At 44.4% G+C, this 27,778-nt stretch overlaps 1 protein-coding gene across 2 annotated transcripts in view; it reads left to right on the forward strand.

Moving 5' to 3' along the window:
- Positions 1 to 3,836: 3,836 nt before the first annotated feature.
- The window catches only part of LOC143927790 (haloacid dehalogenase-like hydrolase domain-containing 5), a 44,025-nt gene continuing 20,083 nt past the window's right edge, over positions 3,837 to 27,778 (forward strand). Inside the window, exons 1-2 of one of the 2 annotated variants that reach the window (XM_077452149.1) lie at positions 3,837 to 4,062; positions 24,249 to 24,446. In XM_077452149.1, coding sequence (XP_077308275.1) covers positions 3,955 to 4,062; positions 24,249 to 24,446 — 306 coding nt within the window. In that variant the 5' untranslated portion in view covers positions 3,837 to 3,954. Of the gene's footprint in view, positions 4,063 to 23,530; positions 24,058 to 24,248; positions 24,447 to 27,778 lie in introns of those variants that run through there. The other variant, XM_077452150.1, reaches the window with a different exon arrangement.

Raw genomic sequence — 27,778 nt, forward strand, 5'->3', positions numbered from 1 at the left:
TATTCTATTACAGTCAGTAATAGAATATAGTTTATAGTCTAATACCTGAGATTTCAGCACAACTACAGTGCAGCCGTAGTGCTGTTGCTACTACTTTTCTGGTGGTGTACACAGTATACAATACAGTGCATCTGTAGTACAGTTGCTACTTTTCTGGTGGTGTACACAGTACACAATACAGTGCAGCTGTAGTGCAGTTGCTACTACTTTTCTGGTGGTGTACACAGTACACAATACAGTGTAGTGTTGTGTTGCAAAACAAATTATACATCATGTCCAGAAGGCCACTAAAAGAGGACAAGCAGCCTCTTTGTCTACAGTCAACAATGGTGGTTGTGGACATGGTGCCTCCTCTGCAGGTGGCTGTGGGGCACGCTTGTCCTTTTTTTTTTTTTTTTTTTTTGCTGCTGTCCGTGCTATTGAGCCAGAACATGCAGAAGAGTTGGTGGGGTGGATAACAAAGCTGTCCTCGTCCTCTGTCACCCAAGCTCAGATTAGTTTGCCTTCCAATGCAGCTGCCAAAGGAGTCTATTCCACTGGCTCCTTGTCCAGTCACTCCTTCCATAGCCCCACCATCATGCACGGAGGAGTCCCCAGAACTATTCGACTACATTGTCGGGTACATGCTGTTGGAGGATACGCAGCAATCTGAAGGCTCCAATGTTGGTTCCAAGGTTGAGGAAGGGAGTAACGTGAGCCTAGGGAGAGGGGGTGCCCAAGAAGGACAAAAAACTGGCAGTTATGTTCCCCCAGTTGCAGCATACTGCCAAGTTTGCTCCAGTGATGAGGAGGGAGGGGATGATCGAGTCACTGACTCTACATGGGAGCCTGATAGAAGAGAGGAGGATGCACAACTCCAACGAGGCAGGGTGTCCTCTAGGGGGCAGCTTAAGGTCAGCCACTCTACTGCATCACACAGCAGAGCACCGCAGGCTGCTGACTCCCCACTGATTTTGAAAAGTTCCTTTGTGTGGGCCTTTTTTGACGTGTGCAGCAGATCACACTGTTGCTGTTTCCAACCTATGTCTGAAGCGGTTAAAAGTTTGGCCAGAACAGAACAGGAGCTGCTTGGGCATCACATGCTTGACCAGACATATGACGACCTCCCATGCAGTGTGCACTGTGGTGGATGAGATGATCGGTAGGTAGGTGTGTAGGATAGGACACATGGAGATGAATGGAGGTGACCTGGACTGTGTCAGAGCTGGGCTGAGCCCTTCCTTCTCTAAGCTGGCCGCTCAGCTGTCGGCTAATTGCCAGCTCCTATCTCTCCACAGTGACTCACCTTTTGATGATATCCTGCCCGTCAGTCCTGACTAGTTAAGCCGTCCAGCCCAGATGATCTTTGCCTTCACCTTGGTCACATCTCTAGAGACGTTCTCCTGTGTTCCTGTTAACTACTTCAACACCAGCCACTTACACCCCCTTCTTGCCCAAGCCAATTTTCAGCTTTCAGTGCTGTCGCTGTTTAAATGACAATTGCGCGGCCATGCTACACTGTACCCAAACAGAATTTTTGTCATTTTGTTCCCACAAATAGATCTTTCTTTTGGTGGTATTTGATCACCTCTGCGTTTTTTATTTTTTGCTAAACAAATCAAATAAATAAAAAGACCTACAATTTTGAAAAAAAAAAGTTTTTCTTTTGTTTCTGTTATAAATGTTGTAAATAAGTAAACCTCATTCACTGATAAGGCGGTACTGATGATGGGCACTTGTAGGTGGCACTGATATGCAGCACTGATGGGCATTGATAGGGGGCACTCATGGGTGGCACTGGTCGGCACTGAAAGGCTGCACTGATGGGTACTTATGTGTGGCACTGATAGCTGCCAATTCTGGGCACTCATAGATGGCAATGATAGGCATAACTGATGGCACTGGCAGGCATTGGAGATGAGCACTGATTGGCAGCTGCCTGGGCACTGATTGGCGTTTCCCTGGTGGTCTAGGGTGGCATACCTGGTGGTCCAGAGGGGTGGCAGGCATTGGGGATCCCTGGTAGTCCTGGTGGCATCCTGGTGGTCCTGGGAGGGCATCTGAGGAGAGCAGCCGATCAGCTCTCCTCTATTTGCATCTGTCAGACATGAGTGAGGAAAAGCTGATCAATGGCTTTTCCTGTTTACTTTGTGATCAGCCGTGATTGCACATGGCTGATCACTTGAAAAAGAACCTCCACCAAAGGCTCTTTACCAAGATCGATGTAGCGGTGTGTCAGACTGACACACCACACCAACGATCGCCGCAATGTTTGCCCCCAGGGGCACGCAAGAGAGCGGTCATTCTGGAGGACCATCATGTGACGGCCAACCAGAACGAGAGCCGCGTTGCCCAGACATCATTTGACAGCCAGCCGGTGGGAAGTGGTTAAAGACTTGCTTGGCTGACATTCCTTCTGGCTCCAGATTCTGTTTGCAGTTCTACTACGCTCATTTCTGGCTCCCGGATATTTTGGTTTGTCTGACTCTCTGTTCCGGTTATGAACTCTGGCTATGTTTTGACTACGTTTTTTTAAATAATTATTAAACAAGTGTGATTTAAAGCGGAGGTCCACCCTAAAGTGGACCTTCCGCTCATCGGAACCCTCCCCCCCTCCGGCGCCACAATTGGCACCTTTCAGGGGGGAGGGGGTGCAGGTACCTGTACAGCACAGGTATCTGCACCCACTTCCGGGATAGCTCTCTGCGGAAAGGGGCATAGATTACGCCCCTTTCCGAAAGTCCCCCGCTGCCTGCTGGGAAACACACAGATCCCAGAGGCAGCGGGTCCATCCTTATTGCGCAGCGCGACTCGCGCATGCGCAGTAGGGAACCGGGAAATGAAGCCGAAAGGCTCCACTTCCTGTTTCCCATACCCAAGATGGCGGCGGCAGCACCCGAGAGACGATCGAGAGATCGGCTTCGGGTGCCGACATCGCGGGCGCGCTGGACAGGTAAGTGTCACTATTTTAAAAGTCAGTAGCTGCAGTATTTGTAGCTGCTGACTTTAAAAAAAAACAAAAACAAAAAACGCGGAGTCCCGGCGGACTCCCGCTTTAACTGTACTTCTGTCTCAGTCTGATTACATGGTTTCTGACACTGTGGTGGATGAGATGATAGGTAGGTGTGTAGGATAGGACACAAGGAGATTGGGCAGCACAGTGGTGTAGTGGTTAGCACTTTCACCTCGTAGTAAAAAGGGTCGCCGGTTCGAATCACAACCATCTGCCTGGAGTTTGCATGTTCTCCCTGTGCCTGCGTGGGTTTTCTCCAGGTACTCCAGTTTCCTCCCACACTCCAAAGACATGCTTGTAGGTTAATCGGATCTTAAATTGGCCCTGGTATTTATGCATGAATGTGTGTTAGGGACCTTAGGATGTAAGCTCCTTGAGGGTAGGGACTTGTGAATGTACAGTGTATATGTAAAGCGCTGCGTAAATTGGTTGTGCTATAAAAGTACCTGAAATTAATAAATAATAAGGAGGTTATGTGGACTGCAAGTGGATGAGATGGTAGGTGGGTGGGTGTAGGATAGGACACAAGGGGATGAATGGAGGTGACATAGACTGTAGTAGATGAGATGGTAGGTAGGTGGGTAGATAGGAGATGAATGGAGGTGACATGGACTGTAGTAGATGAGATGGTAGGTAGGTGGGTAGATAGGAGATGAATGTAGGTGATGTGGATAAGATGATCGGTGGATCTCTGGCGGTTAGTGTGATCAGCAGATAATTGGTGAATATGAATGACACGTCGGGGGGAAGGGGCGGCGACACTGGGATCTTATACTGGTCAGACTGGTGTTATTGTCTTTACCGGAAGCTGCTGGTCTGGAGGCTGGGAGGGGGCGGGATCTGGTTGTGGTCCCTGATTGGCTGAGCAGGAAGCCGCCGGTGTGTGAGTGGCCGGGTGTCCCCGCACAGCTGAGATATATCCCAGGAGCAGAGCGGAGTCAGGGTAGAGGAAGGAAGGAAGGATGAGGGGGATGTGGTCGCTGTGTCGGGGTCTCAGGCTGTGTGGGACACGGAGGACGGTGAGGCGGGACCCCCGGTCCGGAATGTGTACGGCCTCCGATGAACACCAGGTAATCTTCTCATAGGGGCTGTATGGGGGGGGGGGGGATGGGGAAAGGACCCTGAGGGAACAGCGAGGACAGGGGCCCCGAGCACGGCCAGTGCTGTGATAAGGACCGCTCCTCACACCTCAGCATGAGCTCTGAACACTCGTGTCTGTATGGAGGGGATTTCATTCTACAATTATTTACTTCATGTACAATTTTAAAGCAAAACTTCCTTCATTGTGGAGCAGGGTGTCCCTTTTGGAAGATTCCCCTCACTTCCTGTCCCATAGACACATCAGTGAGAGGATCTCCGTTTGGCACCAGAACCAGCGTCCTCATTGGAAGATTTCCCTTCCATCCCTGTTATGTTGGCAACCTGAAATTTTGTATTTCCTTTCAGTGATAACAATAAACAGGACTGTTAGAGGGTGACAACAATGGTACCTGATTGGGGTTCTAAAAATAGTTATTTGTCTTTAGTTCTACTCTAAAGTGAAATGATCATTAGATGATTGTGTTCTATCTGTATGAGGACACCCTGTCATCATACATCGGATTATCGGGGCCATTCTCTACAGTCATCACCATATACATCCAGAGTAAAGGGTCCCACTTCTGGGGTGACTGGAACCTTTGTCAGTGCTCTGTACCCCAACATGGAGAGGGATCCTCACATCCAGCCCAGCAGGGGACACTGCATATGTAGCCATTTAGTGACTAGAATTACGGTTTATATGTCAGGACAGGTATTTGCATGTCACAATGTATGTATGTCAGGATAGGGGTGCTAATGTTAGGGGGAGGGGGGGAAAGATAATAAATAAAATTATATATATATATATATATATATATATATATATATATATATATATATATATATATATATATATATATAATATTTTTTTTTTTTTTTCTCTAACTTGATTTGTTTAACCACTTGCCTGCACTTACACCCCCTTCCTGTCCAAGCCATCTTTCAGGATGGTCACACTTTGACGATTTTGTGTTCGTGCTACACTGTGTGTGTGTGTATGTGTGTGTGTATGTATATATATATATATATTATATAATTTTTTTTTTTTTTTATCATTTTCTTCACACAAATAGAGCTTTATTTTGGTGGTATTTAATCACTGCTGGGTTTTTTATTTTTTACAAAACCCATTTGAAGAAAAAAAATTTAGCTTTTTACTGACAGAGAAAAGAGGGTGGAGGAAATTGTAACTAAGGCACTGATAGGCTGAACTGGTGGGCATTGATGAGGTGGCATTTAAAGGGACTGATTAGGTGGCACTGGTGGGCACAGATAGGTGATACTTATGGGCTTTGTGCAGCACAGGCTGGCATCGCTAATGGGCACTGATGGCTGGCAATGGTGGGCACTGATTTGTGACACTATTTTACAATATTGTAATCAGGACACTGATGATCAGTGCCCTAAATACATTCCTAGATTGGGTGCGCCCCCCCATGTGGAGATGCCACTGATCTGCTCTCCTCGCCACAAACTCTGTCCAGTGTGAGGTGAGGAGCGCTGATTCCTTGTTTACATGTGATCGGCTGTGACTGGACATGGTCGATTTACATGGTTAAAGGGACGCGGATCTTTTCAGAGATCGGGGGTCACAGCGCGATTGCAGCTGTTCCGGGACACCATCCCAAAATGAGTCGCACCACCCCACCGTCATTTTATTGGGGGGGGGGGGGGGCGGGGCGGGCAGCAAGCAGTTAAGACCCCTTTCAAGTTCGCCATTTGTCTGTCTTGTTGTGGTCAGTTTAGAGGAAGCAGAATTCTGTGTCCAGGATCTCATTATAAACACCAAATACAGCTAAACTGTGTGTGTATATATGTATAATGTATATCTGTGTGTGTTGAGACTTACCCAGAAAAAACTAAGCTAGGAAGCTGTAACTGCCACATGCCACACAATTCTTGTGACTCCTGCAGCTGAAGTCCTTGCAAATAAAATTCTTCTGACTGATGTAACCACTCATTTGCAGCATTAATTGCCTCCGGAACATTCCCAAATCATCCTCTTTTTAGTTGTTTTTTTGAGATTGGGGGAACAGATGAGTCAGAAGGAGCCAGGTTGGGGTGGATGGGGCATCACTTGAAAGCCTGAGGAGGTCAGTTTTGCCATCATTTCACCTGCAGTGTGTGACAAGGTGTTGTCATGCAACAGGATGACACCTTTGGAAAGCAAATTTTTTTTCCTTGATGTTTTGCCTCAACTTCGTCAATAAAGCACAGTAATATGTTGCATTGATGGTTGAACACTTTTGGAGGAAGTCCACCAGCAGAACTCCCTTTTTACCCCAAAAAACTGTTTCCATTTGCTTTTGCACTGACCTTTGCACACAGAACTTCTTTCGCCTGGGGGAACCACTGTGCCTCCATTCCTTAGTCTCAGGATCATAACCGTAGATCCATGTTATCGCCTTTTACCAGTTTGTCCAGGAAATCTGACTCATTTCTTGCAAAATGTTCTAAAATGGCCACCAATGTCTCCACACGTTTCCTCTTTTGTTCAGTTGTCAAGTGTTTGGGATCCACTTTGCTGCAAAATTTTTCATTTCCATGTTGTTGTGGATAATGGCACCAATTCTCTCACGTGATATTCCCAGATATGTAGCAATACTTTTGGCTGATATTCGGTGGTCCTCCATGATCATGTCATGGATGGCTTTCACATTTGCAGGCACAGAAACAGACTTTCAAAACCAAAATGGCCAGTTTTAAAATTGACAACCCCAACGTTTAACTGTTGCATAGGAAGGGTCACTGTCACCCATAGTTTGTGACATTTCATCATGGATCTGCTTCGCACCTTTCCCTTGGAGAAACGGGAACTTGATTATGGTCCTATGATCTTCAGACTTTGAATTTTTTTCTGGAGGCGCTGCCATGTTCACTTTGGACCTGAAAAACAAAACTTAAAATCGTAGGTAGTTGCTTTTTGCACCATTGAATATAGACCCATTGTCCAGTACACTGCAATTTGCAGCTTCCTAGCTTCATTTTTCCTGGGTAAGGTTCAATACTTATCAGCACCCCCTTCGTATATACACTTTATTGTCAAAAGTATTGGTTGGGTTGTCCGCATTTACACACACGTGAACTTTAATGGCATCCCAGTCTTAGTCCGTAGGGTTCAAAATTGGGAACATGAAATTGTCCAAAATGTCTTGATATGCTGACGCTTTAAGAGTTCCCTTTACTGGAACCAAGGGGCCAAGCCCAACCCCTGAAAAAAAAACCCCACACCATAAGCCCCCACCCCACCAGATGATTTGGACCAGTGCACAAAGCAAGAGGATGACTTTCATCTGTCCCTGAGCACAGGTAGTCCTTGACATTGCTTTGTACAGGTTCAGTGTCCACAGCTATCCACCTCTTCATCCAGCCACAGAAATACATTGGATTCATGACTGACTGCAGCTGGCAATAAAATCCTGTGTGAATGAGGCTGGAATTTCCACATAACTTCTTTATTTGGAAAAACTAATTGTGGGAATGAAGAGTGAATGCAGCTTCAACAAACAAAACATGAAATCTTGTGATGTTTGTACAGCCCTATTGATTTGCAGGATGTCAGGCAGACAGGGCTTGAATAATACAACATATTGATGTGCGGAGTTATTCTATACATTGGAAGGAGAAGCAATATATGGAAATCTATAGCTGAGAAAATACAGTTGTGTATTGCATGAAGATGGGTTACTAGTCTTAAAAAAACAAAACAAAAAACACTTAAGTGGAGATAATTAGGCACCTATCAGAATCGAAGAAATGTGAGATAAAGATGAGTGTGGCCCGCGTTCTGGTTTCAAACGGGCCCCACTGGTAATTTAAACCTCTCATTGGAAAAAGCTCTGATGGTTTTCCCGACGGAATTCGGCTCAAGCTGTCTAGCCTACACATGGTCACACCAAATTCCGATCGTTTTTAATGCCGTGACGTACAACACGTACGACGGGACTAGAAAAAGGAAGTTCAATAGCCAATAGCTTCCACCTCGTTGTTGAATCTGAGCATGTGTGATTTTTTTTGGTGTGTCGGAAATTGCATACACACGATCAGCATTTCCGATGGTATGTTCTCAATTTTCCCGATGGAAAAACTTTCTATAAATTTTTGGCTGGTGGAAATTTGGACAGCTTTTTCCGATGAAAAGCTCTCATAGGTATTTTTCTGGCCGGAATTCCGATCGTGTGTACGTGGCATTAGACTGAATTTTAATGGTTCAAAAAATGTCAGGCAAAATGGTCGGCCCTCATGCATGTTCACTTAATCAAATCTGACACCCCCAGATCAGATTGCAGTGTGAACTGTTCACTGGTGCAGGAATCAAATAGTCTATGTGTGAATACCCATGAAATCCTATCCCTGTGCGGACCAAAAAAAAGGGGCCCTGCACCATTTTGGTGTGAATGCAATGGGATTTCAGCCATACAGTTGGTATGGCTGAATTTGCATCACAACTTGCAATGGAAAGATGCCAGGATGTGAAAGTTTAAATTGGACTAGTTGTGGCACAGTAAATGCACAAAGCTAACCAAATACTTAACATGTTAGAATTGCTGACTGTATGTTGGTGAGAACATTTACTTTCATGAAAGTACAACAGTGTGCAGCATTGCAGGATGTGTACATCTATAGTGCTGCTGACCTGGATACAAACAATCCTTCACTTTTTTTGACCTAATTTGCAGAGCGAGATCTATAAATAGAATGCTTGGTCCGAAAACTTCCCATCTTTGTATGAGATGAGCAGAGGTCTGGTAAAGGCTGTGACAGCAGAGAGTAGCTATAGCCATGGTATGCCAGAGGTGGGAGCTCCCTGCAGACACTACAGATGGCAGTTGGAGTTAGAAAAACTTGTTTGGCTGATAATTCACCCCCTTTGATAAGGCTATGAAAGGGACTAGAGTGCACACCCCCAACGGCACCCTACAGCTAATCATCCACCAAATTTCCACATGTATGGTGACTATGGTGAGGGATGCACTGTTTTATTTAAATGCCTGAGGGCAGTCCAACTGTTCAGTGTGTCTGTAACTTAATTGATTCCTAATAATGCTAACTGTTTGCAGCACAATATTCTGTGTAAAGCTGACCTCTCACAAGAATTTAGTCAGAAAATGTTCACTATAACATTTTGTTTTATTTTCTAATCATTAGTGAAGTCGAATGTGTGCATTTTCGACTGCAGTAACGAGAAAATGTTTTGAACAAGTTTGCACAGTGCATGTGTTTTTGTGTAGGGTTTTTTAAATTTTTATTTTTTTTTGTCTTGTCCACTCGCTCAAATATCGAATGTTTATCAGTATAACAGTAAGGTGGCAGCAGTCGGCTTGTCTCTCCCTGTTAAACAGCGGGGCTGGAGTGTGCAGGGGTAAAGAGGAAGCCACATGTGTGGAGCAGTAGAACTTATGCGTTCCAAACTGGCCCACAGGAAGTACTCTGCAGGGTCACTTCTGGGGCGTGTGACATCATCAGCAGGTGCTTGAAACGCTAGTTCCGGTCTCTACATAGCATGAACAGGGAGGCTGGTGGTTTTAAAAATGGTGAAACCCAGCAGATGCTGTGGGCTGCTATATGGGTGGGATGGACTCCCCTGCGATGCCTGCACAGGCAGTGGAAGCAGGCTCTAATGCCAGCACCTCACAAGTAAGCCTGAAGTGTATTTTACTTGCACATCCTGTGAGGTTTCTTCCCCTTGAAACCAGTAGGGACTAGGTGAAGGGGGGGGGGGGGGGGCACATTTTTATTTTTTATTTTTTATTTTCCTCCTGCTCAGGGTGTTATGGAGTGTATGTGGTGTACAATTCATTGGGGTCATTTGTTCTCTTGCAGGCCAAGACTCAGGACAAGACCCAAGTGCAGCCACCAAAAAAAGGAAATGTGCGGTTTGCAGAAACAAATTGAGCTCCTCATTGAGCAAAGCAGTTTGCTGCACCTGTATAGACTGCCTAGTTAAGGATGTCCCAGTAGTCTACTGTCAGAAAATGCTGCCTTCTGTTAGAGATGAGCTTGCGTCTGTTTAGTTTTTTTTAAAATTTTGATAAAATTCAAGTACCTTCAGAGGGTCAATCTCCATTTACGACTTCAGCCAGTCCTAGCGCAGTGCGGAGAGTGAAGACTCTGAGGCTGAAGCCGGCTCTGACCCCAATCTCTTCTGGAAAAGATTGGGTAGATACAGGGCCCAGGGATGGAGAATCTGCAAGGGGCTTGAGGTATAAGTTAGCATTGGAAGATGTAGATGACTTATTAAAGGCTATCTATACAACGCTTTATATAGACGAGAAGGTACAATTGTCCTAAACATGACCTTATGTACAAAGGTTTGCATAATAAAAAAGTTGGAGGTTTTTCCTGTAAATAGTTAAATTTTTGATACTATCAAGCTGGAGTGGGAAAATGTGGGAAAATACAGAGCGAAAACCTTTCTTTTCCGGTAACCTAAAAATAAGGTTTCCATTTGAAGAGGGCACAGCACAGCCATAGAACAAAAATCCCCAAGTTAGACGCACCTCTTTAAAAAAACCTCTAACTTGCTTTTGACAATATAGGCACGCTTGGGGATCTGATGGATGAAAGAGGGGAAATCCTTCAGACTCAGCCATTGGGAATCTTAAACCAGCGTTGGCCTCCTTGTGTAGCCAGAAATTTGGCTACATGGAAATTTGGGAAATGGTTGACACAAATAAACTTGTTGGCAGGTACCTCTACAGAACAGATTCGGAAATCTTTCACTCTTTCGTGCAGTGGGGTTTTTGGCTGATTCTTCTGCAGAGTTGGTAGGAATGACAGCTAGGACCTAGGCCTTAGTGAATTCTGGCAGAAGAAGCCTATGGCTTAAAATCTGGGCAGGCAACACTGCTTCAAAGTTGCACCCTATGTGGGTCTTCCCTTAGCAGGTGATCATCTTTTTGGCCCAGGTCGGCAAGAGGCGCTGGAACGCACAGGCAATAGAAAGAAGACCTTTCCAGAGAATAAGAAAAAGCAGGCTGCCAGACAGTTTATTTTTTATTTTTTCATGGCCAAAGTAGGCAGCAAGGTCCTAGAGAAAGGGACAATAGGTCCAAAAAGCATTGGACAGGGCGCAAGGGTAGAGTCAGTGTCTTGATTTGCATCTCCCAGTGGGTGGAAGATTGAGGGCTTTTTCTCCCACAGTGGGCTGACCAATGGGTACAGGCTGGAATTTTCTTGCCAGCCACCAGAGAGATTATTGGTCACCTTCCTTTCCTGAAATTGGATAAAAGCAAGGGCCCTGGGTCTCCAAACTGGAAACTTGATAGATCAACAGGTCCTGATCCCAGTTCCCCGGTCGGATCAGGGCAAGGGATTTTATTCCCATATATTTGTCATCAGAAAGCCGTCGGGAAAATATCAGCTTATCCTGAACCTCCGGTTTCTAAACCGTTCAATCAGGTACAAGCACTTTCATATGGAGACGGTGTTCTCAATCAAAAACCTGCTTTACCCAAACTGCTTCATGGCCACTTTGGATTCATCCAGCCTTCCAAAGATTATTCAGACTAGCGGTCAAGATGGGAACAGAGATTAAGAACTTTCAATTTCAAGACCTCTCCTTCGGTCTGACCTCAGCCTCACACATCTTTACAAAGGTGTTGGGGGAGGTGCTGGCTCTTCTAAGTTTAAATGTGATAACTATTATCCCTTACCTGGATGACCACCTAGTGGTGGGGTCATACCAAAAGTTATTAGATCTCCAGGCCGTACAGGACTTCCTTCATCTCTAGGCTGGTTAATAAACAAGGAGAAATCTTCCTTAATTCCAGCCCAGAAAGTGACATATCTGGGATACAAATTTTGCTCAGTAGACCAAAGTTTTTCTCCTGCAGGTCTCAAATATGATGCAAACAATGTCAGCCTTACAGACCAATCGGTCTGTATTGTTGAGAGAAGTTTCTAGAACAGTGGGTCTGATGACCTCTTGCTTTCCAGCTGTGCCATGGACAAGATGTCATCAACGCCCATTACGGCTGTTTCTGCTAAGGAACTGGGACGGAGACGCAAGTTCCTTGGAATCAAGGGTCTTGTTACCGTCCAGGGTAAAAAAAAAAAAAGCTTGTGGTGGAGGAGGATGCACCTTCACATAACAAGAAGTCTACCATTGTCCACTCCTATATCCCAGAGGTTCACAACGGATGCAAGTTCCAGGGGTTCTCTGACTAAGTAGTAAAGACTCTGGTAAATTGCAGAAAACCAGTCACTAGAGTCATATATTCCAAGGTCTGGAATATATGGTGCAGGACCCCCCACCCGTTTTGAATTGGGGTAGAATTCCCAGAGGGTTAAGTTGCTTGCCACTTTGGCTTGTGTGTGTGTGTGTGTGTGTGTTTGTTTTTTTTTTTTTTTTTTTTTTTTAAAGCAGCCAGGACGTTGTAGTTCGAGCCATTTTGTAGCTTGCCAAAGGGTGACCAAGAGAACATTTGTTTTTTAGACGTGGGAATTCTTCTCATCTCCCTTGAGGTCAGTCACGAAGACGAGAAAAATGGACACCTTTTGGTTGTCCTCTTTTCAGGAGCACACAAAGGAAAGGGTGCATCTAAAGCCCCCTTGGCTAGATGGATAAAGCAAGCTATTTCTAAAACCTACAAAATTAGGGAAGTTCTGCTGCCTTTTGTCACTGCGCCCTCAACAAGAGCCTTGTCTGCGTCTTGGGCTGAGAGGGCTGGAGCCTCACCGGAACAAATTTGCACAGCTGCCACATGGTCCAGTTTTTCAACCTTCATTAAACCTTATCGCCTGGATCTATCCGCTCAGGAACAGGCATTTTTGGTCGCAAGGTCCTTCAGGCAGTTCTCTCCCCTAGACTGGTAAGTTCTGGCTCATCGTCTCATGGCTGTCCTGGGAGACGCTTGGAGAAAAGCTGAGTTAGACTTGGCGGTAACTCCTCTTCCGAGAGTCTTCCAGGACAGCTGGATTCCCACCTGGTTTTGTCTTGAAGTTATGTGTATTATGCATATGTTTTACAGGGACGTCCTATGGTACTTGAATACTAACATGGGGCCTGGAGGACCGCCCTTTTATCTGGTGGAGGTTAACGTGTTTCCTATCCTGGTGGCGGGAGCTCTAGGTCTCATGGCTATCTTGGAAGACTCTCAGAAAAGGAGTTACTGGCAAGTCTAACTCAGCTTTTCGGTTTGATTCCTGATTTAAGAAACTACTTGTCTCTGTATTCACTGTCACTAGGGTGGGGGGAATCCCATAAAACTAGAAATGATATAAAAAAAAATGGACAGTCTTTACAGGCCAACTGTGTCTGTTCAATCCTCCCACATGAACGCTGCCACACCCCTCCTGAACTGGCCTGCTCTAATGCTCCCTACCCCCCTATTCAACCAACCTGCAATGACACTCCCCATACCCCTACTGAACTAACCTATTAGACTGTTTGTTTGTTTGTTTGTTTGTTTGTTTTTTTTTTTATAAGTTTACTTCCTCTGTTTCCCTGCAACAAAGTATAATGAGCTACTATGCATTGCATAGTAGCCCATTATGTGTCACTTACCTGACACGGGAGCCAGCGATGTCACCACTGTCCCCTTCTTCTTCTCTTTTTTTTTTTTTTTTTTTTCTCTCCATGGAGCGTCCATCTAATTTCCAGGTATCGTGGCTCTGGCACTGTGATTGGCCGGAGCCACGATGACGTCACTAACGGCGTATCGCCGTTAGCAGTGGCATGCTCAGGGAGCGCACGCCGCTGTCTACTGTGCATGCGCCGTAGACAGCAGTGTTTGTCTTTTTGCAAATATCTCCTGGACCTACAGGTAAACCTTAATCTAGGCTTGCCTGTAGGTCAAAGTCGTCTGTAAGGGCTTGCAACCACTTTAAAGGGGTTGTAAAGGTTTGTTTTATTTTATAAATGGTTTCCTTTTAAGCTAGTGCATTGTTGGTTCACTTACCCTTTCCTTCGACTTCCCTTCTAAATGTTTTTTTTTTTTCTTTGTCTGAATTTCTCACTTCCTGTTCCTCCTCAGTAAGCTGTTCTGGCTGACTAAACACTGCTCAGATGATGGTGTGAAGTTTAATGAGGAGAAACAGGAAGCGTGAAATTCAGACAGAAAAAAAACATTTAGAAGGGAAATCGAAGGAAAAGGTAAGTGAACAAACAATGCACTAGCTTAAAGGAACCTATTTAGAAAATAAAAAACAAAGCTTTACAACCCCTTTAACCCTATACAATTCTCAGCATCCCCACTGGAACTAACCTTGATTAACACCCCAGCTTCTTACATCAGTGACAGAGCCATGTCCTGCTGTACAGCATACACCACCTTGGCAGTAACTCCCCTTTTTTATATGCATAGGATGCATTGAGGTGAAAAAAAAGTGAGCGTTTACAACCCCTGCATGCAGTGTGGTTGTTTTTAATGTTAAAAAATGAAACTTCCACTTTTATGTTTTTTTTGGTATGTCACTGATGGCAAGTGCATCTGATGCCTCTCTGTTCATTGTAGTATCAGGAGGAAGCAGCAGATAGAACTTGCTAAAGCAACAAAACCTAAGTAAATAACTGTACAATCTGCATGTGGTAACAATAGACTGCAAATATTAAGATAAGAATGTAAAGTGTGCATGTTAATGATGAGCCTCCATGCTGCATTTTGGGAGTGGATTGCTCTAATGATCAGGGGAGGTATACTTGCGCTATATGGGGTTATGAATTCAGCCCTTTTCTGTGGGTCTTATTGAGATCAGCAGTATTATGTATGGTGCAGATCATAATGTTTACATGCACTGTATAGAGCATGAATTTCAGTAATTTAGGATACATTGGAATGTAGGAAAGGTAAAATAACACATTTTTAATAAAATGACAGTTCAATTACTGCATGGAACTCAAGGGGGGGGGGGGGGGAGAAAAAGAGGAGGAGGAGGAGGAAGAGGATAGACTGCTTTTCTTCTGAATGAGGGAAAACCACTGTTGCATTTGTTAGTGTAAACAGGGCGTGTAAAAGCCCCATCTGACATTTACTATTAATAGATGGGACATGGAGAGTATGTTTAGAATGTGCAGACAGTTACTATGCGCATTTCACCAAGCCATGACTGATTGCAGTAAATACTGTAATGCCTCGTGTACAATGGCAGAAAAGACTGCAACTTTTAGGACTCATTTACCTAAGGCCGCGTACACACGGGCGGATTGTCTGCCCAACTAAGTTCGGCAGACAATCCGACAGACCGTCTGTTCAAAATTAGCATGAATGGACTTGACCACACACGATGAGCAGACAGTCCGCTGAAAGCGTGCGTGATGACGTGTACAGCACGTACGACGGGACTAGAAAAACGACGTCCTATACACTGCAATGCAACCTTCGGCCGTGTAAACCCTTTCTGAGCATGCGCCATACTTAGTCCGTCCAACTTGCCTACACACGAGCGGACTGTCCGCTGAAACCAAGTTTGGACGGACAAAACCAAGTTTGAACGGACTGTCTTACGGAAATTCCGTAAGACTTTGTTCGTCAGATTGTCCGCTGAAAAAGTCCACTGAAGCCCACACACGAGCGGATTGTCCGCTGAAACACTGTTCAGCGGACTAAGTTGGACAGACAATCCGCCCGTGTGTACGCGGCCTAAGTGTTGCCATCTGAAGTGCAATCCGTGGTGGATTGCATTTCAGAGAGCACTTGAAGGGCAGTGAGGAGGCAATATGCTGTCTACTTGCTGCCTGTTTTAACTAGCGGTGTTAAATTTATTTGCAGCATCAATGCATCGCGATTCAGCCATCTGCAACTCGGCATCAATGCTACGACTGACCTAATCAATTTTCGGATGACATCCACACACCGTGCACTGTACTCTGCCTCTCTGAAAGCAGGCGTGGGCATTAGCCACGCCCGTTTTTCCCGCCTGGCGTTGCCGCGTGAGCTGGCTGCTGTAAGAGGAGACTAGACACATGAGTGTCCCAAGATAGTCACTGTTACACCAGCTGCAGCGGGTGACCAGATTCTACTTCCTGCACTTGTCCTCCACCCTGCTCACAACAGGCTGCTGCGGGCAGCAGGAGACCCTGGCGAGACAGGCCAGCGTCCCAGAAGAATACTGGATGGCTGCACTTGTCTTCCTCACAGGTGGCAGTGGGAGACCCAGTGCACAATGTCGTCATTATAAGGTACTTAAGTTAGACACTGACAGTAAATATCTGATACACCATTATGTGCAAATTGGCCAAATTATGATCGTAATAAACATGATGGTGATCCTAAACATTAAGGTGACCATGCCATTTCCTTCATTATGATTTATGTATGTCTTATTGTCTGCAGTCTGTCATCCTAGTAATTTGGGGGGGGAGCTTGGTGCTCCTTTTTGTCTGCTGTGTTTAAACTTAAATATGTGTGGTGAGGGGGGGAGGGGTTATGTTTCTCAAAAAAAAAAAAAAAAAACATTTTGCTTCAAAAAGTTGCATTCTGGGCATTTGTTCCAAGGTGCATACTGTCTTATGGGGTCCTAAAAAACACGTGGTGACTTTTGTACTGTTATCATCTTGGCTTGGATATAATTTTTTATATATTTCTCTCTCCCATTATCCTTACAAGAATGCTGGCAGTAGTAAAACATTTTGTTGTGAAAGAGAAAATGGTGGCAGTACATGACTTTTATGAAAAAAAAACAAAAAAAACAGAAGTCCTTTCCTATAATCGTGTACATTACAATCTCCTGTGACGTACTTAAAATTGTGAATGCGGTGCATGGAAAAACGCACACAAGTGTGACAGCGCCCTTAAAGTCCATTACAGGGTCATTAAGATCCTGGGGCAGAAAATGGTGTGCCAGGTCAAATTTACTATCCATGTGTGCGGGAACATGACTCTCTTCCCATCTATTTATATATTCTATTTATATACACCGGATTGGGACCTCTGCTTCAGGCTAAAATCATGGCAAAGTCCCAGGAAGGGTGACTCTTTTGCGTGATGAATTTGACCATGGGGTCATATTCTTGTTTACTCTGCCACAAAAAAAAATGTTTTCTATAATGAAATGGTTAACAGGTGGAAAGATTTGCCAGGAGACAAACAGCTCCCCCCCTCTTTCCCCAGGATAATTACCCACCTATCTAAAAGAAAGGGGACCCTTGTGCAGTCACTAGTTGATTTTAACTTGTCAAGCAATTATAAATAATACAAGTAAACTCTGTTTGGAAACTGGAACTCGGTATAGCTAAATTGGATGAGCCTTGTCCATTATCATTGGTCAAAGCCAAAGTTGCATTAACTTTGCACCCTGAAATTGTGTGAATGGAGCCTCAGGCCATAGCAAAACGCAACTTTTTATTTTTTTACTGTGCAAAGTCCTCTGCAGTAGGAAGCTGAGCAATGCGTGTTTGAGCACATCGCATGCTGTGTGGGGTTTTTGTGCACCGCACATCACACCTGTGTTATTGTAAATGAGACACCTGGAAAGTGTTTGCTTTCTGTAGCTCTAGGGAATGTCCTGTGTTTATCCAGTGTGGAAAATGCAGGTTACTGAAAATAGAAAATGGGGCTTGGTAACGCTGTGGGGTTTATTTACTAAAACTTAGTAAAACACTATGGGGTTGATTTGCTAAAGGCAAAACCACTCTGCACTGCAAGTGCACTTGGAAGTGCAGTCGCTGTAGCTCTGAGGGGAAGCTCTGCTCATCCAATCATGTACAAGCAAAAAATTCTGGGTTTTATTTTATTTTTCCTTACATCTTCCCTTGGATGTACAGTGTCACTGTCTACACTTCCAAGTGGATTTGCCTTTTAGTAAATCAACTATGTGCCGCCTTCACACTACAATATGTACATGTATGCATTGTTTGCGCATTGCAAGGCATCGAAATTCAACATGGCTGAAGTGAAGATTTTTTTTTTTTTTTTTTTGAGCCTTCCAGGGAACTGGGAACTATGTTAAAGGAAATAAGACTTCAAAACCCTTCTCAACGGATGAACACTTTGGCCTGGGTCACACTACTGTGATGTGATGTGATTTTTCAGTTCTATTGTATAGTGACTTTGCAACTTGGCTAAGTTTTTGCATAGTGAGAATTGGCACTATTCAATGAGATTTCCCTTGTCATATGATTTCTGTGTGACTCAAGTTGCATATGAAAGCTCACTTGTGTGTACCAGCACTAAAATGCATGGCAGCCCTTATATACTGTAACTGCAGTATGGTGTGAAGGACTGTAAGGCGATGTGCACACTAGACTGGTAAAGCGCAGCATTTTACCCTGCAGGCTGGTGCAATGTTGGCTCCAGCAGCGAGCCATGCGTAATATTTCAGGTAACTGGAAATCGTGTGAATGTGTCCTTAATTAAACTCCGCTAAATAGGTGAAATTAGTTCTGGGTGTAGTGTGGTTGGGAAATGCTAGGAGTGATTTTATGAACAAAACAATATATTATTGGGTGCTGTGTTCTCTTGCAAGCTGTCAAATATTCATACACATAAATTCCAAAAGGAAGAGCATGGTGTGCCTGACTGGAACCAGTTTGAATCTGGATTCTTGTGGATTTCTGCGGGCTGCAGCTGGCTGATCTGACTACCGGTATGTACTTCCACTATCTCTTCAGCCCAATCTTTTACAAAGTCCTGTAGCCATCCTTCACTGAGAGCAAACACAGGTACTCCCATGGACTCCAATACTGGCCTGCTCAAGCTGGTTGAGATAAGAGTTTGCCTTGTAAATTTATTCTGGCACTTGCTCTGCAGGGTTGCCGATGGCTCCATATCTAGAGACTAATTCTGCATATCGGTTATAAGGTTAACATAAACAGTAAATTGTTGGAAGAAAAATTTACTTTCAGCCCCCTTTTCACACAGGTGTTCTGTCATGCCCCCTTTTTCATTCCTGTTTGTTCCTCTTCAAAAAAAAAAAAGTAGTATGGTGGATGTATACTGACAATTAAAAACTGGATATAGGATTACATCCTCTGATGTTTTTTTACGCAGGCTTGCCAATGGGTATCAGTAAACATCAATTTATTAGAAGTCCGTTTTATGATTTTGAAAGTAAAAGTGAAGGACACATTTTAATATGGTGGACAGAGGGCCATAAAAGCTTATATTTGGCCTTGCAGTGTCTCTGTTCTCAATTAATGATTTAAAGAGAAAGTATAGGCTAAAGTCTGCTTAAAAAAATGTTGCCTCCCCTCCTACCAATGCTGCTTACTGTTTGTTAATGAGCGCTGTAAATGCCTATTTTATTTTTCTAGCTTGGGTGTAGTCAACATGATCCAGAAGCAGCAGCTCCCCTGTGACAGTGTGTGGCTGCTGCAGGGGATGTAAAGGAGCACTGATAACGGACATCACAGAATTTAGCCCCATTGTCAAGCACTCTTTGAGACAGGGAGCTACTGATCCTGGATCACCTAACCACCCCCCAGGCTGATTATAAATTTACAATGTAAATACTTATTTTACAAACAGTATGGTATAGGTAGAAGGAAGAGGAGAATGTATGTATGTACACACACACACAACACTTTTTTTTTTTTTTTTTCAAGCGGGAGTCCACCGGGACTCCGCTTTTTTTTTTTTTTTTTTTTTTTTTTAAAAGCCAGCAGCTACAAATACTGCAGCTGCTGACTTTTAAAATAGTGACACTTACCTGTCCAGCACGCCAGCGATGTCGGCACCCGAAGCCGATCTGTAGATCGTATCTCGGGTGCTGCCGCCGCCATCTTGGGTATGAGAATCAGGAAATGGAGCCTTTCGGCTTCATTTCCCAGATCCCTACTGCGCGAGCCGCGCTGCGCAATGAGGACGGTCCCCGCTGCCTCTGGGATCTGTGTGTTTTCCCAGCAGGCAGCGGGGCACTTGCGGAAAGGGGCGTAATATACGCCCCTTTCCGCAGAGAGCTATCCCGGGAGTGGGTACAGATACCTGAACTGTACAGGTATCTGCACCCCCCTCCCCCCTGAAAGGTGCCAATTGTGGCGCCGGAGGGGGGGGGGGTTCAGATGAGCGGAAGGTCCACTTTAGGGTGGACCTCCGCTTTAACTATGGTGTGGGATGATGCCCATGTGAAAGGACCATTCGATTAGCTCCATGTGAGTGCCTGAGGAAAATGGGCTATAGCAGGGTTGTCAAAACTCTACTTCATTGTGGGCTGCACCAGCATCATGGCTGCCCCTAAAGGACTGGTTGTATCTGTAAAACCAGAGCCCTCCCACTATCAGATGTAGAGTTCCCCACCGTCCTTTCCAGCAGCAGCACAAAAGAGGGGGGGGGTGTGCACTGTGATGTAAGGAAGCTCAGGCGAAGCTGAGGAGTGCAGGGTCTGTAGGAGGACCAGAGGATGGCTGGAGTTGGCTACCAGAGTGTTTGCTGAATACCGATACCAGGAGAGGTGGAAATGAGGAGTGCTGCGGCTCTACAAAGAGGCGCAGGGTCTGTAGGACAAGTTCTGTCCTTCCATCAACTGCTGAGATGAGGGGGTTGCTGCAGGAGAGGTAAGAGGATCACATGATCCTCTGGTGTCTGGTGGGCTGTATTTGGCCACATAGCAAGCTGAGAGCTGTAGTAATATCATGTCCTCCCTTTTTTCTTTTGTTTTTCTGTTAAACTAAAAAAAAGCAGCATATGAGAACTGAAAATGATGAAAAGGACATTTTGTATTTTTATAGCTACACTCAGCTGACTTCCTGTTAGTAATCTCATTGACAGACTGCACAATCCCTCTGCCTCCACCTAAAAATACCCAACGACAATAGTTTGCATAAAGCTAAACCAAAAATGGTAAGCCAGTAAAAGATAAGAATTCTTAAGTTGCTTACAGTTTTGGAGCTTCCCTGTGCATGTAATTAAACTGTTATCAAATGCGCAGTAAGCCGTTAATAGGGATGTGTTTCTTTTGGGGGCAGGCTTTAGCCTTTTAATGCCACATAAAGGATCAGTTACTTAAAACGCAAATTGGCTTACTCATACATCGTTGGTGACTTTTTAAAAAAAAATTTTTTATTATTATTTATTTATTTATTTTTTAATAAGGGGGAAAAAAAAAAGTTTATCATGCTTTTCTAAAACCTTTTGCGTTAAAGACTAGAACTGCACCAGTAATTTTAGTACTGTGGTAGCTCGACTAAAATTGCTAGCAGTGAGTCGCTAAGAGTCGTCATCCATTTCAAAACAGATTGCACAAATGTGTCTTATGTCGTAAGCTACACAAATAGGATGTGCAGGGCGTAATTGCACACAATTGCACAGAAAACAAGATCTGAAGCAATCCCCAATATCTATGGATACGTCAAAGGTATAAATAAATAAAATTGTAATTTGTTAAAACTTTTTAACCCAATATGCCCCTAGAAGCATGCATCAAATTACTTAACACTCATTTAAAGGTTGGTCATGTGATCATGTTCTCTCTTGCTATTTATGAAGCTGAGATTTAAAGCAAAGCTCCACACAAGGGGGAAGTTTCGCTTTAAGCGCTGTTTTAGACCCAGTGATGTCATCATTGGATCTCTGTGCTTCTTTATGCAGTGGAGGATAATTGTGGGTGAGAAGGGCGAGCCAGCAGGGTGATATACAGAGCTTCCCGAAAACATAACTAAATATAATCCTCAAGCCCTCTGCGCAAGATGCAAGTGGTGGGCCAGATCTTGGGAAGAGGCAAGCAAATACCCAAATGTCTTGAGTGTTAGGCAGGCCATAGATGTGATTTTCTTTCCTGCAACCATGGGTATGAATGACGATCAATGTAATGGGAACCTTCAGGTTCAGAGGCCCATACATGTTTAGGTGTTGTAATGACACACAATTGTGAAAGGGCCCTCAGAGTGGTTTGCATCATTCTGTGTTGTGTTTTTTTTTATTTCTACTTAAGAGGACTGCCAGTTCTTGGCAAAACGTATCATTAACTATGTCCTTTGGAAGGCATCCTAATTGTCAGAATCTATAGCTTGGCCTTTGTCTTGTCACGATATTCTCCTTTGGGTGTATTGAACTCGTTGACTTTACATAATAGTTTTTAACCTTAAGGAATCCTATGTAATCTAGAGATCATTGAAGTGCCCACCACTGTATTGGGGTTTTCAGACCTAAAGCTCACATTTCAGTTGATTCCTCTTGAATTGAAATTTTGAGTCCTGAATGACCCTGTTGGCATCACCCAGCTTGACAAAAATCGAAGAAAGCTTCATATTCAGTTTGTAGCTAAATGCTTGTTATCCCTTCTTTATGTGTTTGTGTCCATATGCTTACCCAAGGCCTTGTGGAATACCCAACCCAATGGCCAAGGTCTTCTTTTGTTCCATGTAGAGAGCATGCCAGGATTGTTTGCTACTCTGCCATGTGATGTTTTACTCTTTTCAAAATATTAATAAATGACTGAAACAGAAAAATCAAAGAAGCTTTGTGGGGAAATTGTCAATTGAGCAGTAATTGCATCCAATCAGATGCAGTCCCTGTCTGGGTATTCGGGCAGCTGTGGCTCTCAGAATACAATAGCTGGCACTAGAGATGCCTCCATTCCATGCTGTTTAACATGGAGGGGGAGGGATCCATTGTTTTGTGTGGTGTGTTGTTGTTGTTTTTTTTTTTTTTTTTCTTCTCACATTCAGCCTGTGGGTTGAATAAGAGAAATGTAGGCATGAATTGCCAGCAGTTGTTACTATTTTTCCACAGTATCACAAGACAGTGGGGTGTGCTAAATGAATATATGGTTTTAAAAAGGAATGTTCACTTTTAGCTTGGTAAAGGAAACGGAGCATTCACTTCGTTCGTCCAATCACGTGTAAGCAAAAGTTATTTCCCTTGCACATGATTGGATTTCTTAATGTGAACAGAGCTTCACTTTATCTACTTATGAGTGCCCAGTCACAATGTGCAGCAGTGTGTGCAATTTTGTGTGTTGAGGCACCTAGAATTGGACAGCTCCATTCATTTTTTATTTTTTTTCAGTACACCTAAATGCACAAAAATGTCATCTTTGCAGTATTTTTCTGCAACCTGCGTGTGTGAATGCGTCCTTACTCTTCTATGTGCACAGTCTCTATTTCTTTCTTAAACCGTCTCCATTTGGTGGTAGTAGTAGTATATGGTGGTTGGCAGTGCCGGATTTATAAGGGGGCAAAAGGGATGAATGAATGAAATGCTTGTATAGTGCACAATGCGAACTGAATCGCCTCTAGGCGCTGTGGCGAGCCCCGATCATCTGCATCTGGGATAACTGTCCTGGCTCTCTATATACAAAAATGATCTAACAGCAAATAAGAAGAAAAAAAAAAACTTTTTAATGTTCTCATGGGAAGTAATAATATTTGCTGGCCATCATGAAAAGTGTGTGTGTTTGTTTGTTTGTTTGTTTGTTTGTTTTGTGTGTGTGTGTCTTTAAAAACGAATTTTAGCAACTCAAGCGAACCACACATGAGGTCTGTGTACACATACACACGTGACCTTAGAATGACGTTGTGCAATGCATTTAAAAAATGCAAATGATTCATTGAAAGCTGCAGCAAGGAGGTTGAATCTGGTCCTTTTGTAGGACAGGAGACTAAATGCAGACTGACCTTCTTTCTGAGATCTTTAAAAGGGAGCCTCAGTGTGGCCATACGGCATGAAGATTAATGACTGGCTGTTAATCAAGCTCAGTTTGACATTTGTATTCGGACAGCTCATGTCCTTTTGTCAGCAAATATGTAGGCAGTCTTCCTTATGTCGGAGTACATCTTCTAAATTTGAGATCAGTGCTTGACTGCTGTATGTCTAACCAACCAAATGTACCAACATAGATTTATTGATCTGGAGAATACAAGAAATGAGAAGCATTCCCTGTTTTTGTTTTGTTAGTTCTTCAATCCCCTCCCCCTCCCTCCTTTGTTCTGGCTAAAAGCTGCTTGCAACACTGATTTGATCTTGAGGATTTGGCTTTGAGGAAGGGTTTTTATAGAGTGGAGGATGGGGTGGGAGAGAGTTTGCCTTGAGCTGCTGCTGAATATCAATGTCTCGCTTGTAACTTGGGTTTACTAAAGCATTCATGATGCCTAGAGATCCTCTAAGATGGTATAATATATGGTTTTCGCAGTAAATTTGACAATTCCTGTACTTTTGGCAGAGTGCTCTATATTCCAAAGAGGATAATTGTATTCTTTTAATGTGGGTTTATCTATACTTTATGGTTTTATTTGCATAAATATTTGTTCGGTGTTGTCCGTTCAGATTAATCTTAACTTTTTTTTTTTTATTTCTTCCAGCCGACATTCGGACTTCTGTTCGACATTGATGGAGTGCTTGTCAGAGGGAAAACCCCGATTCCTGCTGCAAGAAAAGCCTTCCAGAAACTTGTAAATAACCATGGCCAGTTCTTGGTGCCAGTCGTCTTTGTCACAAATGCTGGAAACTGCCTTCGTCAGACCAAAGCTGACCAGCTATCCAATATACTTGGAGTGCCAGTGAGTATATCTATACCTACACATTTTCCCACTGACTGTGAGGCAGATTGTGGTCCTGCATTCCAGTGCTACAAGACGGTAGTAATAACCTACTGTATTCATACTAGATGACATATGTCAAACACAAGGCCGGGGGCTAAATCAGGCCCGTCAGACTATTTCATGTGGCCGTCACACCCAGGGCGCTTTTTCAGCTAGGATGTGGTGGCACTCTTCCGCCACCTGTTTTTCATCCTCTGCTCCCCTCTCACCACTGTTACTTGTAAACACAGAAGCCTTTTTCGGCAGCTCCCACAGATCTCTGCCTGGCCTGCACTCAGTGTGAACAAAGCAAATGCAGGTGTAGTGTGGGATGGGGCATCATGTGGTAAGCTGCACTGTGATCCCCCACCTGTGCCCAGATGCACAGATGCTGACCAATGATCTCCCCACAAGAGGTGATGGTTGAGTTCCTGTACCTAATTAGAAGAAAGTCCTGGCCCTTTTATAGGCAGCCATAATGTTGATGTGGGCCGCAATGAAATCGTTTTGACGCCCTTGTCCTAGAACATTCACCAAACTGGAGTAAACTAACGTTGCCATTGTAAAACCTCACTGCATTGTTTCTGGTTATTCTATATATGTGGACTTGTCCACACAGTCATTTGTTTTCAGTTTGTGAACATTCTATAGGAACAAAGTTCAGCTTTATGGTGCAGTAAAAAAAGTGTGCTTTTGAGACACCTAGAGGCTGCCATCGTTCTGTTGGAAAATGCTAGTTGCCCAGCTGGTATGTTGGTGTAATCCTACTCTATGGGCCCTCCGATCCGCCCAGATGGAAGGGGACAGATCCCCTTCTGTTTTTCTTTTTTTTTTTTTTTTTTTGTTTTTTTTTTTTTTTTTTTTTTGCGGATTGGATTGAAGGTATGCAGGTGTAAATGGACACAAGTCTGTTTACATTTGCCGCTCCATAGAGGTGAATGGAGGGTCTGATTGGGTCGGACCGATCATGTAAAAGGGGCCTAAGGCTGCTTTCACATGATCAGTCTTTTCTTGGGGTTAGCTGCACTTTGCCATAGAATTCTATTATATCCTGCAGGTGTTGTGCACTTTCTGAAAGCTCACCAAACCTGTAGGTTATAGGTCTATGGCTCAGTGCAGTTTGAAAGCAGCCCGGTAACCACTGCAGAACAGATATGCCCATATATACACTGTGATTATAGTATTAAACATACCTTTAATAACAGTCTTCAATTCGGGTATCGCCAGCTGTTGCTGTTCCAGGCAGAATGCATTTGGTATCACACTGCCTGTGACAGGATGTGGCGCTATACAGGAAGCATCATTTTATGTGGCTCTGCTATGCAACTGCTTGCTTCCTCTACCGCCGGCTTCATTCACAACACTGATGCTCTGGGATGCCGGGATGGGAACCTGCGATCTGGGCTTGCCAACCAGCCATCCCAGCGCAGGAGGTGGTGGGCCACATCAGAGGGCTCTGCGGGCCACTGGTTGGGCACCCTTGGGTTATACCAATACTAGAATTGGTGCCGATACTGAGAATTTGCACAAGTACTTGTACAAATGCTCCAATGCTTGACCTGATACCTGGACAGTCGGGGATGATCGGTGCGGCGCTGGGGGAGTTGCAATCACAGATCTTCCTGTGCAGCTTTTAATAAAGCCTCTGACAGCCGCTTCTCCATCCCTTGGCTTTCAGCTGCTTTATTGACAGCCACAAAGGGAGACTGGTAAATGTAACTCCCGTCACCGCCGCACCGATTTGTCCCTGGCTGTCCCCTGTATCCTCCTCTGGTCCCCCTCCATGTTCTCTGTGTGGTCTGGTTTCCCTGGTGTTATCCTCCACTGTGTCCTCCGGTTCACCCGTGTTCTCCTCCGGTCCCCCTCTGTGTTCCTCTGTCCTCCCCTTCATCTTCAGGGCAGCTGAGGCTGCTGAGAAAGGGACTGGGGAGTCTGTTTAGACCCCTGACGTCTCAACAAAGCCCCCAACAGGGTTGATAACAAAATAGATAAAATAAAGAAACTTTGTAATATTTAAAATTGAAGAAGAAAAAAACTGACACAGAAGGTCCAGTAGTAAGTACTCCCCCCCCTTTGGGGTAATTGGTTGAGGAGAGGGGATTTTTTTTTTTTTTTTTTGTTAATGTTGCATTAAGGTGAAAAAACATCTGACAATGCCAGCGCCCCGTGCCCCCCCCCCCCCGTTTTACTTACCTCACCCCTCGAAAATCCCGCGCTCGCCCCCGTCGTCCTTCGCCACTCAGCCTGGCTGCTGATTGGCTGGAGTGGATGGATGGAAAGCAGCGCAGCCATTGGCCCGCAGAGCCCTCTGATGTGGCCCACCACCTCCTGCGCTGGGATGGCTGGTTGGCAAGCCCAGATCGCAGGTTCCCATCCCGGCATCCCAGTTTCTCTAGTTGGCGCAGGTTTCCATTGGGTATAGGGTGGGTTCTGCCCCCCCCCCCCCCCCCCCCCCGGTAAAGATGGACACCTAATAGCCATCAAGACGTTTTACGGAAGCTGACAGACTTTACAGAAGGGAAATAGATTTTTTGGGGGGGATTTTAATCTCCCTCTAGAAGCTAAAATGGACACCTCATCGGGCACATCGTCAGTACCACAGGGTGTAAGGAAACGGGTGATGCAAATATTCCATGACCAGCAGTTGATCGATGCATGCGGGGGGAGAGACTATACATTTTTCTCTAACCCGCACCAGTCGTATTCGCGTATCGTGTGTGTGTGTGGTGTGTTTTTTTTTTTTTTTTTTTTTTTTTTTTTTTTGTCCCCCGCTATCTGTTAAATTCTATTTCCATAGGAAACCTAACCTGGTTGGACCATGCACCGGTTAAGATGCGTTTTTCGTTATCTAACTTGCCTTATATCTCAGAACGGCGGTGGCGCTTGAACGAGAGTCTGTTAAATGTAGCAGAGGAAATTGGGTCCTACTTTGAGATAAATGATACACCAGGAATGGATCCAGGCATAGTGTGGGAGGCACACAAAGTGGTCATAATACAGGATCCATGTTTAATTAGGATCCCTCTTAAGACCGCACGGGAGGCGCAATTAACAAAACCTCTAATTGACATTCGGGCTTAGAATCGCAACATAAAGAAACCCTGAACATACAAATTGGAAAGGACTTAGAATCTCTTCAGAGACAGATATCAGATCGCCTCAGTTTTTAAAGCCAAGGCATCAATGAAAGTTTCATATAAATCGGGAGGGAAATGCGGTAAATTATTGGCTAGACCCCTTAAAGGGATTGTAAACTTAATAATTTATTTTTTTAAATGACAAACATGTTATACTTGCCTCCACTGTGCAGC

This window comes from Lithobates pipiens, unplaced genomic scaffold, assembly GCF_037356315.1.
Source record: "Lithobates pipiens isolate NorthernLeopardFrog02 unplaced genomic scaffold, aLitPip1_a1.2 Scaffold_23, whole genome shotgun sequence".
Lineage (NCBI taxonomy): Eukaryota > Metazoa > Chordata > Amphibia > Anura > Ranidae > Lithobates > Lithobates pipiens.